This window comes from Pyrus communis, chromosome 14, assembly GCF_041283825.1.
Source record: "Pyrus communis isolate YQ-2024b chromosome 14, ASM4128382v1, whole genome shotgun sequence".
Classification (NCBI taxonomy): Eukaryota; Viridiplantae; Streptophyta; class Magnoliopsida; order Rosales; family Rosaceae; genus Pyrus; species Pyrus communis.
Genome location: NC_142578.1, coordinates 6,955,556 through 6,970,092, shown reverse-complemented (window position 1 = coordinate 6,970,092; position 14,537 = coordinate 6,955,556). Strand labels below are relative to the sequence as shown.

At 34.8% G+C, this 14,537-nt stretch overlaps 1 protein-coding gene across 2 annotated transcripts; it reads left to right on the top strand.

Moving 5' to 3' along the window:
* The first annotated feature begins 4,499 nt into the window (after positions 1–4,499).
* On the top strand, positions 4,500–13,476 carry LOC137711963 (putative aquaporin NIP5-1). Of its 2 annotated transcripts, XM_088684845.1 has the most exons (5): positions 4,527–5,535; positions 8,884–9,043; positions 9,128–9,303; positions 9,427–9,488; positions 12,705–13,476. In XM_088684845.1, the coding sequence occupies exons 1-5, from the start codon at positions 5,320–5,322 to the stop codon at positions 12,901–12,903; spliced, it is 813 nt and encodes a 270-aa protein (XP_088540971.1). In that variant the 5' UTR covers positions 4,527–5,319; the 3' UTR covers positions 12,904–13,476. The 2 variants fall into 2 exon arrangements, with proteins under 2 accessions (XP_068307214.2, XP_088540971.1); XM_068451113.2 differs by having other exon boundaries at positions 4,500–5,535; positions 8,884–9,303.
* The last annotated feature ends 1,061 nt before the right edge of the window (positions 13,477–14,537 follow it).

The following is a 14,537-nucleotide window of genomic DNA, read 5'->3' as shown; positions in this document are numbered from 1 at the left end:
CATGAAAGATGCCTCCCCTCCAATAGCAAAATTGCAATCGACATCCGAGATTCAGAGTCAATGAGTTAAAGCGCGCACGAAATGTGGCTCCTACGTTATATTAGCCATCTTTCCTGTGATCACGATTCACACGGCAGCCCGATCTTTTAGTTCTGAAAAATTAATATAACGTGGTTTTCTTTTTTTTTTATAAAAAATTAATAAAAAAAAATATATATAAAGCCGGTGATTGATTACAATACTTATTAATACAATTATCATCTAATTATTAGATATAATTCATATGAATATATATATAAATTAAAAAATACATTTAAGTAATGTAAATTTTTTATTATTGACTTTTAAATCTATACTTTGTTCAAGTTGAAGTTCTCAACATTTGTTTAAACTTAACTCTTTATAAGCACATAAAATATTAAATAGGGGAAGTTTCTTCCCATCCTCGCTCCCCCCCCCCCTCAAAAAAACCTCCCCTTTCTCTCCCATTGTGTGACGAATTTTCAAATCTAAAACGTGAACAACACAAATTGAATGACGTGGAGTATATGTGACTAGTGAGCTTCACACATGGACAATATATTTTGGTACCATGAAAGCAATTGAGATTTCACTAAAAGAAACAATTTATAACATAGTGAGTAGCTCGACTCTTTATAAACTTTGACGTGAGAAATTTCTTACACATCCTCACACAAGAATAATATGTTGCACTTATAAACGAAAATTGAAATTTATATCAAGTGCTAAACATGTCAACGAACAAAGGACACTCTTACCTTTAGACCTTGGAGCACCGGTTAGAGAATTGTCATGGAAAACTACGATTCCAACTTTTTAGTTCAATACTTGTCAATGTTCTAAAAAACGTTAGGCACTAATCGGGCGGTGGGTTAGGGCCTAGCGCCTGGGCGGCTAGGTGGGGTCTAGGCAAACTAGGCGGATTTAATTAAATCTATTATATTTCGTGTAAATAAGTGTCTGTTTATACTTAAAATATATATAATTTCATCATAAACTACAAAATAGAATGAGATATATATTATGAAATTAGAACATAATGAAAACATGGGGAACAAACATATAATGTGTGTTCATTTAAGTATTCAACCAGTCTCTTATAATTTATTGAAAAAAATGCAAAATGAAAGTTAGATATTTTCTGCCTAAGTGAGTTGCAACCTAGGCGGGTCTGAGCGGGCTAGGTGAGTGCCTAGGTGGTCTAGGCGAGCGCCAACATAGGTCTAGGCACTCGTTCTTAATTTTGAAACACCTAGGCATTAATCGGGGCATGGCCTAGGCAGCTCTAGACGGAGATTTTTAGAACAATGGTACTTGTTGATATTGAGGTTACTTTAGGGCATAAAGTTTTTTTTTTTTTTTTTTGTCAAACAAAATTACTTTAATTAAAAAACTAGTACAAGAAAGAGAGACTAAAAAGTCTCCTACAAACAACAGTAGGTAAAGTAAAATGCCCAAGCAAAATAAGAGCTACAACCCAAGATACAACGGGGAACCCACACAAACTTAGACTCGTAGTCAGAAAAAACAAACAACAAAAACCCTAATATGAAGCAACATAAACCAAATCGCCACCATCGCCGCCGCCACATCCTCGAAGGAAGCCAAACTCCGAACCAAGAAAGTAGCACCAAATCCAAATCCCCTTCACGAACCCCTGCAAATATATACAAACAAAGTACATATGAATAGAAAGTGAGGTTGAGAGGTATGTAGAATACCTGTCCTGTGACGGAGGCCACAAAACACTGGGCCTCGATAGGGATCCGACACACTGGTTGGGGGAAGGGAAGTGAAGGAGGGAAATGGATCTGATATCCAATTTTGGATTATAGCCCATAGATCCGAGCATATGATTGGGGTGGAGATGGAATATCACGGCTAAAGAGGGGGAGGAAGAAAATTTAACAGACACAAAACAATAAAAACACGCGAAAAACGTTGGATAAAGAGAATGAAGCCCAAATCTGAGACAAGCTCAGGGTTATTGAGACCAAGCTCAAGGAAGACGGAAAGTAAGAAGAGGGAGTGGGAAGCTGTAAGAGGGAAGGGTCAAAGGAGATGAGAGGGGAGGAAAAAAGGGAAAAGGTAGAGGAAAAATGAGGGGAAGAAGAGAGGGAAATGGCAGAGGAGATGGGAGGGAAGGAGAAGGAAAAGTGGAAGGGTGTAGCGGGCTATGAGAAAGAGGGAAGGAGAAGAATATAAGGGTGGGTTGCCACCGACACCCAAGCCAAAGGTTAGGGCCGGCTGCGAAGGAGAATACTAGGTTGGTGTTTCAGCAAAGAGAGAGTTTTTCCCTAGAGAGAGAAACTAGCTGGTCTCCCACTTGCTTATTTCTCGCACTCTTATCACGTCTAAAAACCGTGAAGATTCGTTTATTGATTTAACATATCATCCTAATTGAATTCTTAGTAACTAGAGCATTTCAAGCGCCAAAATTATAACTACAAGTTCTTAAGTGAAAAAATTGGGACTATACCCTCAATTAATCTTGAAAAGATAATTATCATTATTAAACGCAAAATAATTTTTGCACTTTATGCACCCTCATGTCTTTTTATGATTTTTTTAATAGAATTTAAGCAAAGATGAATTAATTAATAAGGTAATTTAGCCAAAAGTCAATAAAAACTTTACTATTAAGCCATATATCAATAATTTTTTTTTTTTTGGACTTAATCAATGGTATAGTTTTATTAATTAGGCATAAGTCAATGATGAATGCCACATAGACTTTAAATCATTATAAATAGTTAGAATTTGACTCTTCTATCATTCTCTCTCTTTCTTTCTCTATGAATGTCATATGGGATCTCATCCATTGATACAAATCCAACGGCCAAAATCACTTATCCTTCCTCTTTTCCCCTCAACTCTTCTTTTCTCCCTTACTTCAAAGCTCTCAACTTCGAATCACCAACTCCCCAAATTCCAAATTAAATTCAACCCCACCTCAAAATCACCACCAACATTGCCATAACCCACTCAACCCACAACCCCCAATTGCTGGTCCATCACCTTACACTCTCCAAAATCAACCGTAGCATCGCCACATCCTATAATTGCAAGTCCCTCGACCTTAAAATCTCAATAGATGTTAATGAAACAACAAATAGAGGGGTCGTCCAAACTAATGTCTTTTGGTTGCAGAGATCTTTTTCATAACTATGGAAGAATTATAGAGAGAGAAATATCAAAGATGAATAAGAAGAAAGAAGATGAAAGAGATGTCGAATAAAAAGCTAAAAGAGTAAGGGATAGTGAAAAAAATAAATTAGACTTAGAGCACATATGACCTTCAATTGAATTTGGGGTTTGTTAACAGTGGTGAGGTGTGGCGGTGCGAGGGAGAAAAAGGAATTGAGGGGGAAGAGAGGCGGGGGAAGAGCTTTGGCCGTTGGAGTTTTATCCCTATGTAATTGATCTTGAGAGGTCTGAATCCTATAAATAGTTAGAAAATGTATATTCTCTCTTTCTCTCTCTCTCTCTCTCTCGCCCTTCGTTTACATGGAAAAGTCTGCTCAACTTGGAAAAACGGAATCAGGAAATGGACACTACATTGCAATGTTTGAATCCAAATGTAAAAAACGGAACCAAGAAACACACACTGCATTACAATATATGAATCTAAATGTAAAAAACAGAGCCAGAAATTGGACACTACATTACAATGTCTAAATCTATATGCAAAAATCAGGAGTCATGCAAGGTGTGAAGTGTAGGAGAAGTGTGAGTGATGAAAAAAATAGAACTAGAAAACGGACATTGCAACGCAACGTCTGAATCCAAAAGTAAAAAATATAACCAGAGAATCCAAATGTACAAAGGACTATGTCAGAGGCGTGTGAGTGATGGCAAAAACGAAACTAGTAAATGAACACTGCAACGCAGTGTCTGAATCCAAATGTAAAAAGCAGAATGAGGTAATAGACATTGCGTTGCAGTGGCTAATCGTATGGACTTATTCCAAATTATAAAACGATGAGAAAAGAAGTGTTAGTTGAAGTGGATCCCTATTGTAGTGGCAGATTTTGTAATTTTTGTTTATTTTAAATGCATTTATGTATCACAATACATGATTGATCTATTAACATAAATATTGTTGATCTGTTGTTAATATTGTAATTGTTTATTGATTTTACACAAAGTCACCCTAATTAATACAAGTTGACATAACGAAAGTTACAAACGTTTTCACCCCAGAAATTACTATTCCCGCCAGAATTTGTCAATTTGTCGAGCTTCTCTTCTAATCCCACATGAGAAATGAATAAAGATTTGCAGACGAAGGAGAATATGCAGAAATCATTTCATTATCAAACCAAAAGCTAGGTGATACACGATTACACGGTAGACCACGGTGGATTAGGCAGTGGACTTTGCGAGCATTACGGGAGGCCACTGGCAGTGACTCATTGCGTAGTGCAAAAAAGTGCGAAAACAGTGAAATGCAATGCCCCAATGGCAGCCATTGACTTTCTCCTTCTTAAAATAATGCGCAGAGAGAGAGAGAGAGAGAGACAGAGAGGTTGGAGTTTGTACTGTCTCGATTTTCTATATATAAACACACGCTTATGCATTTAAGCCTGACTGCCTCTGAGTTGTATATCTCTTTTCTTTCTGCAGTTCACCTCTATTATTGTGCAATCCAATCCTCCTCCTCCTCCTCCTTCTTTTGACGCAAAAAACACTTCGGTTACAATTTCAGTTTCAGTCCTTTTCAAATCGTCTGTACTTTTCTGCTGTTTTGTTGCTCTGGTTTTGAACCTGGATTCTTCGGTTTTCATCATTCTTCCTTAAAAAAAAACTCAAAAAAATCATTCACAGCATGTAATCCAGACTTTTCAATCCAATCCCACAAAACCCATTTCTCAAAAAACCCAAAAAAATTTAAATTTGATTGCTTTTTGTATGAAAAACTAGAGCTTTCCTTTTAGTGGGTACACTGGATTTCATCGTTTCTTCTATCCCTTAGCAAAAAAATTATAAAAAAACTTCAAATTATGTAACTTTTTATCCTTCCGAAACCAAATTCCCAACCCAAAAAAGAAAAAAAAAAATTAGGTATTTTCAGTATGTACCATCCATAGCCAAATTGTCGTCCCCCACTCTGGCCACTATCAAAATTCTCGTGTAGAAAAAAAATTATAAAAATCTTCAAATTATGTAACTCCGAGCTTCTCATTCCCAGAACCCAATTCTCAAAACCACCCCCCAACCAACCCCAAAAAAAAAAAAAAAAAAAAAAAAACTATTGTATTTTATCCTTTCTCTTTACCTTAGTTTTGGTTGCTTGAAATGGCGGAATCTGAGCCGGTGACGCCATCGGCGTCGGCGCCGGCGACGCCGGGAACGCCGCTGCCTCTGTTTTCAGAGCCGAGAGTGGATTCGCTGTCGTATGAGCGTAAGTCAATGCCGCGAACCAAGTGCTTGCCTGTGATAGCTACGACGTGGGGTCAATCTCCCACCTGCTTCAACGAGTTCCCTACTCCAACTGTCTCCCTCAGCCGCAAGGTAATGCATTACATAAGCAAACCCACACTATATTCCTACGCACATATTTGACGCTGTCATATGATTGTGTGGTTAGTCGATGTTTAGCCTCGTTTGGTGTCTAGGACAGAACAAGAGCAATTGAAATGGACTTCTATGTACTGTTTTTTGTTCGATAAACTTATTAATGCCGGGGTTGTACTTATTAAATTGGATAATAGTCGTACATATGATGACTTACAAGTCTCATTTAGAGAACTAGATTAAACTCAATCTCAATCATGTCGAATCGGAGGTATTATCGGGAGATGATTTTTATTGCTTAATGATCTGTTTATGCTTAGTCACTATGTGCATACCAACATTGGTAATGCTAGTTAAGCTTTTAGATTTTAGCTTTAGCTTAGAGTGACTAGGATAGCCAATAAAGGAGAGATTCGATTTCAAACGCATAGACCAGCTAAGACCACAAATCATCTTTAAACAGGTTCTTATTCAAATGTATAAATAACCGTTTAATAACGTAACATTTTATAGTTATAAAATACTTTAGGTATAATTTTTGGCCTACCAATATTTGCTCTCGCTTCAATTTCCTTCTTCTACTTTCTTTGTTTCACATATAAATTAGATTTCAAATTTTCTGCACTCATTTTGTATGTCTCTGTAACATCTATCATTGATTGATACATATTAATAAACTAACCTTCTTAATTTTTTTGCAATAAACTTAATATGTGTCAATCAATGATAAATACTGCACAAAAAAGCACGGACAAAATGAGTGATGTAAATTTGATCTCTGTAAATCATGGAATTGGTATTCAGCAAACATCCGAAATACATTCTTTTTTTTAGAGAAGGTTTATTAGCACTCTAAAATTTCATTTTACACTTCTCACAAGTGTATTTTTCTTTCCAAACATAGAAAATTTAGAATGTAGAATAAGAAATTTGGAATTCCAATATCAGTTCTTTTTTTTATTTTATTTTTATTGAGATAATGAGTTATAGGCTCGAATTTTAATAAGATTAAGAGTGAAATCATTCTTGATATTTGTATATTCAAAAATGTGACTTTGTCAAATAGACACCAGGGGCCACATCCGTATAAATAAAAGGAATTTGTTAGGGAGAGTCTCACGCATTTAACTGCTGCATTTTACATAATTAAAAATTAAACGAACAGTTGAATGGGATAATTCGTTTAATTAAGTTTCTGTCAACCTTCGCTTGGTTGCTAAGTTATACTTGAATCAATAATAGTATCAAAATTAGGGAAATGTTAATGGAAGTCCAAAAATCTCATTCTACATTCTTCATGAATGTATTTTTCTTTCCAAATATAAAAAGTTTGGAATGTAAAATGAGATTTTTGGAGTGCTAATAACAATTTTCTAAAATTAAATTATATTCTCAATTCTAACAACAAATGATATGACTTATCTTAAGACAAAGTAGGATTCTCTTCCCTCTTATTCTCATCTCCTTTCCTCCTCTCCTTTCACATATTGTTTTTTGTCTTATTGTCTTTATATAAGATGTTGATATGGTTAAACCGTAATCGTTCAAATAAGAGGGGAGTAAAGAGAAGAAAGATTAGAAGGAGAAATAATCCTTCTCCGTTTAAAACTTGACAAAATTAATTTAGAAAATATCTTGAATATTATTTTTCTGCATTATTGCTGGTGCTTCAACAATGACGTATTTATTTTGATGGGTAGCTGAAATTTATTATTTTCTTATAAATTAATAATACACACATGCTTGGTCGAAATTTTTTTCTCCGTCCGTAGTGTATTATAAAAGGAAAAAATGACTGGTTGTTTTGTCTGTAGTCTATTGTAAAAGCCAAAAACGACTGGTTAGCATTTGACCGCTATCGGTATTGAGTACATGCATTAAAAATGAAATTCTTTCACCTACTCCATGTACTTTAGCAAACCGTCCTTATGCTATATATATATATATATATATATATATATATATATATATATATATAATTGGGAATATACTCGCACATATAACGTCATGCAAGTGTTTGTATTATAGAACTAGATTGTCTGTCCTTCCCAATCCATACATTTTTCATCCTTTTCTATTTCTGTAGTTACGGCTAAATCACGTCAACATTTTATATTCTCATTACCTTTTATTTTATTATTTCTATAAAAAAATCAATATAAAATGTTGATGTGTCTTAATCGTGATCACATAATATAAGAAGAGATGAGAAATGTATGAAATGGAAAGGGCAGACAATCTAGATTGTTGTATTATATCATAAAAGTAAAGCAAATATAGTATGACAACCCAAGTCTATCAGCCTCCAACTGCCTTGTTCGAATCACTTTAAAAAAAAATACAAAAAATTCCAGGACGGTTCTTCCGAAAGGTGGTATTTTTGAAGCAATTAATTTATCCACCAAAAAAAATTTAAATAATCCCAAAAGAAGAAAAACATAAACTGCATATATATAACAACAAAATTTTTAGATAATAGCAAAAGAACAAAAACATAAACGGCATATATATAACATATGTCGTTCTCAGTTGTCATCATCACAATATCAACTAATTTTATTTCCCGAAAGTATGCATATGATGCTAATAGAACCATGACTTAAGAATTAATGTCTAGGCTTTTCAACACGATCGATAATGCTACTCAAACACTTTCATTTGCTTTATGTTTTGTTGTATATCTATTAGCCAGGATCCATTCACTGTGCTTTGAGGCACTTTTCTAAGGTTCCAACATTTGAAAAAGGCCTTTTTGATGGTGGGCATTACCACAGAAAGTTAAAAAGTAACCCTCCCCTCTCGCTCGAACATGCTGATTGGTCAAAAGCTTTGTTTGTTACACATAAAATATGTATGCACTAAAGCTACTGGGGTTAGCTCAGCGGCTAAGTGGATCTGGTGATGAATAAGTTGTTGAGATTTCAGGTCGAGCAACGGTCCATAACTAATCATATATATTGATATTGTTCCAACTTAACTATCTGTACAACTCAATGGTTTTATAATCAAAGACTTCAATCTTATTAAAAATGAATCTATTCAATATGAGTTGTAATTTGTTGAGAAATTTCTAAAGTAGGGCTTTATTCTCTAACACAAGAGGTCCAGGGTTTGAAACCCTTTAATAAGAGAGGCACTTTAATTAAACCCTCTATATTATACATATTAGAATACGAATACGAATTTAAAAACTCGTCCAACTGATAAAATTAGGGAAATCAGCCTAAACCCAATTAACCATGAGTGGAGAAGTTCGCAACGTTAGTTATATACCGTAACACAAAACAAAACATTCCTGATGTGGGATAATAACTGGTTTTGTTTAACAATATGTGTCACATGTAGTTAGGAGCTGAGTTCGTAGGAACCTTCATCTTGATGTTTGCAGCGAGTGCTGGACCAATCGTGAACCAAAAGTACAACGGAGCGGAGTCCTTGATTGGAAACGCAGCATGCGCAGGGCTTGGTGTGATGATTGTGATTCTCTCCACAGGCCACATCTCTGGTGCACATCTAAACCCATCTCTCACCATTGCGTTTGCCGCCCTGCGACACTTCCCATGGGTTCATGTCCCTGCCTACATCGCAGCTCAGGTTTCGGGCTCCATTTGCGCCTCGTTTACTCTCAAAGGGGTTTTCCATCCGTACATGTCCGGCGGAGTCACGGTGCCTACTGTGAGCGCTGGCCAGGCTTTTGGACTTGAGTTCATCATCACTTTTAATCTCTTGTTTGTTGTCACTGCTGTTGCAACTGACACTCGAGCGGTATGTAAATATATCAACCTCATATATATTAATACAATTTGATTGTTCATATCACATATTCTTATTGACTAATTTCAAATATAATTTGTCTTTCTAATGCGCATGGGATTTGGTGACATGCAGTTGGGAGAGTTGGCTGGTTTAGCAGTTGGGGCTTGTGTCATGCTAAACATTCTTATGGCAGGGTTAGTACTTAATCTCTCTCTCTCTCTCTCTCTCTCTCTCTCTGTTTATCCTTCTTAATCCTATCTATCTCTCCCTCTCTGTTTATCCTTCTTAATCCTATTTATCTACTATTGGAGTGCTTTGTGATTTAGTTATATTTATGACGTTTGATAACCATTTAAGTTTTAGTTTTATGTTCTCATTTAAAAAAAGAAAAGAAAAAAAGAGTCACTTAGTACTATAGTCTAGTAGCATTCATTTTTATTTGTAATTGAGAGGTTTTGGGTTCAATTCTTGCCAAAGACGAATTGAAATCACATTATTACTAGCTTATTGTGAGGCTTAGCGCACTCTCCTGCTGCCGTGTGTTTGTTGCACCGGACTATCTCATACTAAACTAGCTTCTGGGACTAAGTTGGACTGACTTAGTGAAGTGGATTAACTTTTGGGACTAAATTGGACTGATTTAGTTAAGTATTTGATGTAGTGCCAGACTAAGACGCATGGCCAATATTATATTATATGATTTATACCTCTTAAAATTTTATTACAAATTTAATCAAATACTAATATTTTATAATATTTTACCTTTTTTATTCTTTCTAGAATCATCTTCTTTCTACTTTTTTTTCTTTGTTCGACATCTTCTCTTTGTCTAAACCTTTCATTTTCTCCGCCCACTGTTTAACTCCTTTCTTTGTACCTCTGTATTCTCCCATCTCCTTTTTTTCTTCCGATCCACCTCAAATTACTCTGACCCCCTTATTTTTCAAAGTTTGAAACTTTGTATTTATTTTGTTTTGCCTCAAAGAAAACGGCATGGTGCGGGTGCTAGAGTTGCGAGTAGCGGAGAGAGCTGAAATCAGAGTTCGTTTTGGAATCCTAAGTTCTTCATATCTCTGTTTCTTGGGTCTGATTCTAGTTCAATCGACGAAAATGGAGAACCCATTTCCCATATCGATCAAGTGTTCCTTCGTGAAGCAAAGAGGGGAACTTTGGGTTGTGGGTTCGTCGGGAAGCAAGTGAGGAAGAAGTAGATGGGAGGGGCGAAGCGGGGAGAGACAAAGCGGAGCTAATTGGCCTTAGTAGTCCGCCCAATTTTCAAAATTTGGAGGGTCTCGCTAGACCTGACAATTTCTTACACGAAACACACGAAAATAACGGGTTTCAGGTTAACACGGTAAAAACCCGTTAATAACCGGTCCTTAACATAATTACACGAAAGTGACATGCGTATAATCTGTTTCGACATGATAAGAAAAAGGTTATTTTGAAATTTTAACCTCTGATTATTAAAGAATGAATTTAGGCTAATTTTTTTTAAAGTAAATTTTTTAAAAGAAAAATTATGTAAACCATCCTAATTTAATTTTATAAATATTTTAACCTTAAAATATTTAAATTCCAACAAATATTGAAAAATCATTAACCGACACCATGAAACTCGTGAAACACTATGAAAAAAATATGAAACACATAAAAGAAAATTGTTTTAATTACTTTAGCCGTTGGTTTTAAATTTGGACCGTTAGATATTTTTTTTACTGTTGGATTTCATCAAATTAAATCTTAAACGTTGGATTTAATGACTTTATAAATATAAAACTAAAAAAAATTGACATATATAGTGGGTCAACCCCACTAACACAAGGAGAAATCCTAAGCTAAATTTGGCCCATAAATGAGTTTTGAGTTTTAACTCATATTTGCTTCAAGCTTTAGAGCAAGTTGGGGTAAGTTTAGAACCTAAAATTTGAGTTTTACTTTAAGGGTTGGAATAGGTCTAAGAAAACTTACTATAAAATACAATAGATATAGTGGATATGTATATATTGTTTATTAATTATTATTGTATTATTATTCTATATAAATTTTAAAATTTTAAGTTTTATTTATTTATTTTTACAGTATATTATAGGCAAAAAGTGAGATTAAAACATTATAAAACACATTAAAAATAAAAATATCAAGTAATTTAAAAATACCAAATACATTAAAATTTTATAATAATTCATTTAAAGTGCAAAAAATGTGAAAAAATATGCAAATGCTCATAATCGCATTCTCTATGCTTTGAGGATGGGTACATCGTAGTTTGAATTTTTAAAACCATACAAACCCTCATGAATAGTATTTTTATAGGAGTTCAAAATAAATAAAATTCATAATCATTAATGTATAAGTCTGAAAAATGTGAAAGCATATATAAATACTCGTGATTGCATCCTCTACGCTTAGGTGATGGTTACATGATCGTTTAGATTTTTAAAACCCTCCAAATCTCATGAATATTGTTTTTTTATTTGAGTGCAAAATTGACAAAATTAATAATAATTTTTGTAGAAGTGTGACAAATGTAAAAAAAATATATATATACAATCACTTGTAATGACAAGCTTTACAACTTTCATGAAAGAGTCAACTCCGAAATTTGACACCATAATCCATAAACCTTAGATTTAAATTTAACCGTCCATTGACGTGTACACTTTATTCTACTCACCGAATTTCATTTTTTAGATTTTCTTTTTTGAAAAGTGATATTTAGCGGATATAGAAAACTGAACGGTTTAGATCGTTGATATGACATTCCGATATTTACAGTTAACATATGAGTTGATGTTATATAGTTTCTAGAGACTTTATAAACTTCGAGCTATATTTTCACTAATGGTAAAACTCTGAACGTAATATCAACGATATGAACCGTTCATCTTCCTGCATCCTCTAAGAGATCATGTTTTTAAAAAAGAAAATCCGAAGAAATTTTTTTTTTTTGGCGAGAACAAAATATAAACGACAATCAATGGTTAAATTTAGATCTATAGTTTATGGATTATGGAAAACCTTAGTGAAAACATCGTCAATGTAACCCTTGAAGACAATATATCATGCCAAAGTTCCAATACCATTTCCCTTGGCGATTGATGAAAATTGAAGGGTTTTATTGTAAAAAACGTGCAAGGTTTTGAAATGCAACTCCCTTCATTTAGCATATCTTTGGGTTGGAGGGTGGGCAAGTTGGTAGTTCCCATAGAAATCAAGAGTTGCATGACTCATTCATCATCCTCATTTTGGCATAACGTCTCATATTTAAAAGGAAAAAAAAAGGGTAGTGTGTGTTGTTTTTGTTATCATCTTGGCATTTAGCTCCTACACTCAAAAAGTTTCAAAAGATATAAGATTCCAAGCGGAATGTAGTACTGAAAATTATGGTTGTGTTTTGGCGTTGGCAGGCCATCAAGTGGTGGTTCAATGAACCCGGTGCGTACTCTCGGCCCTGCTGTCGCTGCCGGAAACTACACCAAGTTGTGGATATACCTCGTGGCTCCTACCCTAGGAGCTCTCGCCGGGGCAGGTACCTATACAGCTGTGAAGCTTCGACAAGATGAGGTGGATGCACCTGTGCGCATGGCCAGGAGCTTCCGTCGCTAGTGCAAAACAAAGGCAAGCATATTTAGAACAATAATCTCTTGTCAAATAGTCTTTCGTGTTACGTTACTCAGCTGTTCATATTTATAATATAAAAATAACAGTATGGTAATGTAACATGCGAAGGGAATGACAGAAGAATATTACCCTAGTAATGCTTAGTCCTTTTCATGATTTGTATGATATGATGTGATGTGAAAGCTTCAGACAAAGTTTTATAAGGAATAAAGGGAAGGGCGGGAGATATATGTAAGATGTGACGGAAAGTCTTCGCGCCCTGGCCCATTGGCTTTTCACTGTACAGTAGTGTGTGCTTGGTTGGTATTGGCCATCAACTCTCAGAGGGTCATTGTCTGATCGGATGCTCCTGTGAGAAGACTTTGGATTGGCTCTGTTTGTTTGCTTTATTTTTCTGGGTTTGCAAAGTGACTTTATGTAAAAAACTGCACTATGTATGATGCATGGTTTGATGAATAAAAACTTAATGTGTGTAATATAATGCACTCTGATGCATTATTTGATTTGGTATATTAATTATCGATAAATAAATTAAATGCACTGTGATGCATGGATGTATGGTTGATGGTTTGATCTGCCGACCATATCAATTATACTATGATGAAGAAAGAACTAAATCAGGTACGTGCAGACGAAGAGGGACGTAGCTAATATCATTTCAGTTACCCGGTTTAGGAAGTTTAATATTCCAAGTGTAGTATTAGTTGAAGAAGCTGAGCTTCTAGTATAAAATCAATTGACAATATGGAGATTAGTCGCATGTAACGTCAATTCTTTCCTTGATGTGAGATTCATATGCTCAACACATCCCTTCACGTGTAACAAGTTTTCAAGCTTAATACGTAAACAACACATATTGGATGATATGGAGCACGTGTAGTCATCGTGCTTCACACATAAGATAACATGCTCTCATACTATGAAGAAAATTAAGGTTTCACCATAAAACTTATTGGCAATATGAGAAGTAGTTCAATTACTTATAAACACATGCAAAGTTCCTTATTTCTTTGATGTAAGGTTTCTAAAATTCCAAAATTATTTTTCTAAAAGAGAATTAAAAAATGATTTGATGTAATATTCTAGTTAAAGTTTGCAAACTATTCTGGGTAACAAGTTATTCAAACACCTATTTTTTATTTCTCACACACCTTTCTTAATTTCTGATCTTCAGATCAAATGAATTAAAGAATATCAAATGACAAAATTTAAAGTCCTTAATTAAGTGTATTAATAGCACCACCATAGTAAATGTGTTAAGGCCCTTAATTAAAGGTGGTCGGAGTTGCTAGTGATAAAGTGATGGGTTGGGGAATTAGGATCCTCTTTGTGAGGATCCTTAGGTTGGGGAATCAGGATCTTCTTTGTGAGGATCCCGAATATCCTTTGATCGTATACGTTCATCGTACATCATGCAGTCAAAAATCATTTTAAATTTTTTTATTTAAAATTGAACACAAACAATACCTGACAAAAATTGACCACATGATGTACGATGAATATACACGATTAAAGAATCTCAAGGATCCTCACAAAGTGGATCAAGAGAGAATCCTCATTTTGGTTTGGGGATGGTGGTCATATGACATGGTGGCGGCAGCAGCCAATTGTTCACCAAA

Bases quoted from the DNA above. Each gene is read 5' to 3' on its own strand.
- LOC137711963 (XM_068451113.2), top strand. From the start codon at position 5,320: ATGGCGGAATCTGAGCCGGTGACGCCATCGGCGTCGGCGCCGGCGACG. The intron at 9,304-9,426 runs GTATGTAAATAT...GGTGACATGCAG, and splicing joins TTGCAACTGACACTCGAGCG to TTGGGAGAGTTGGCTGGTTT. The intron at 9,489-12,704 runs GTTAGTACTTAA...TGGCGTTGGCAG, and splicing joins CTAAACATTCTTATGGCAGG to GCCATCAAGTGGTGGTTCAA.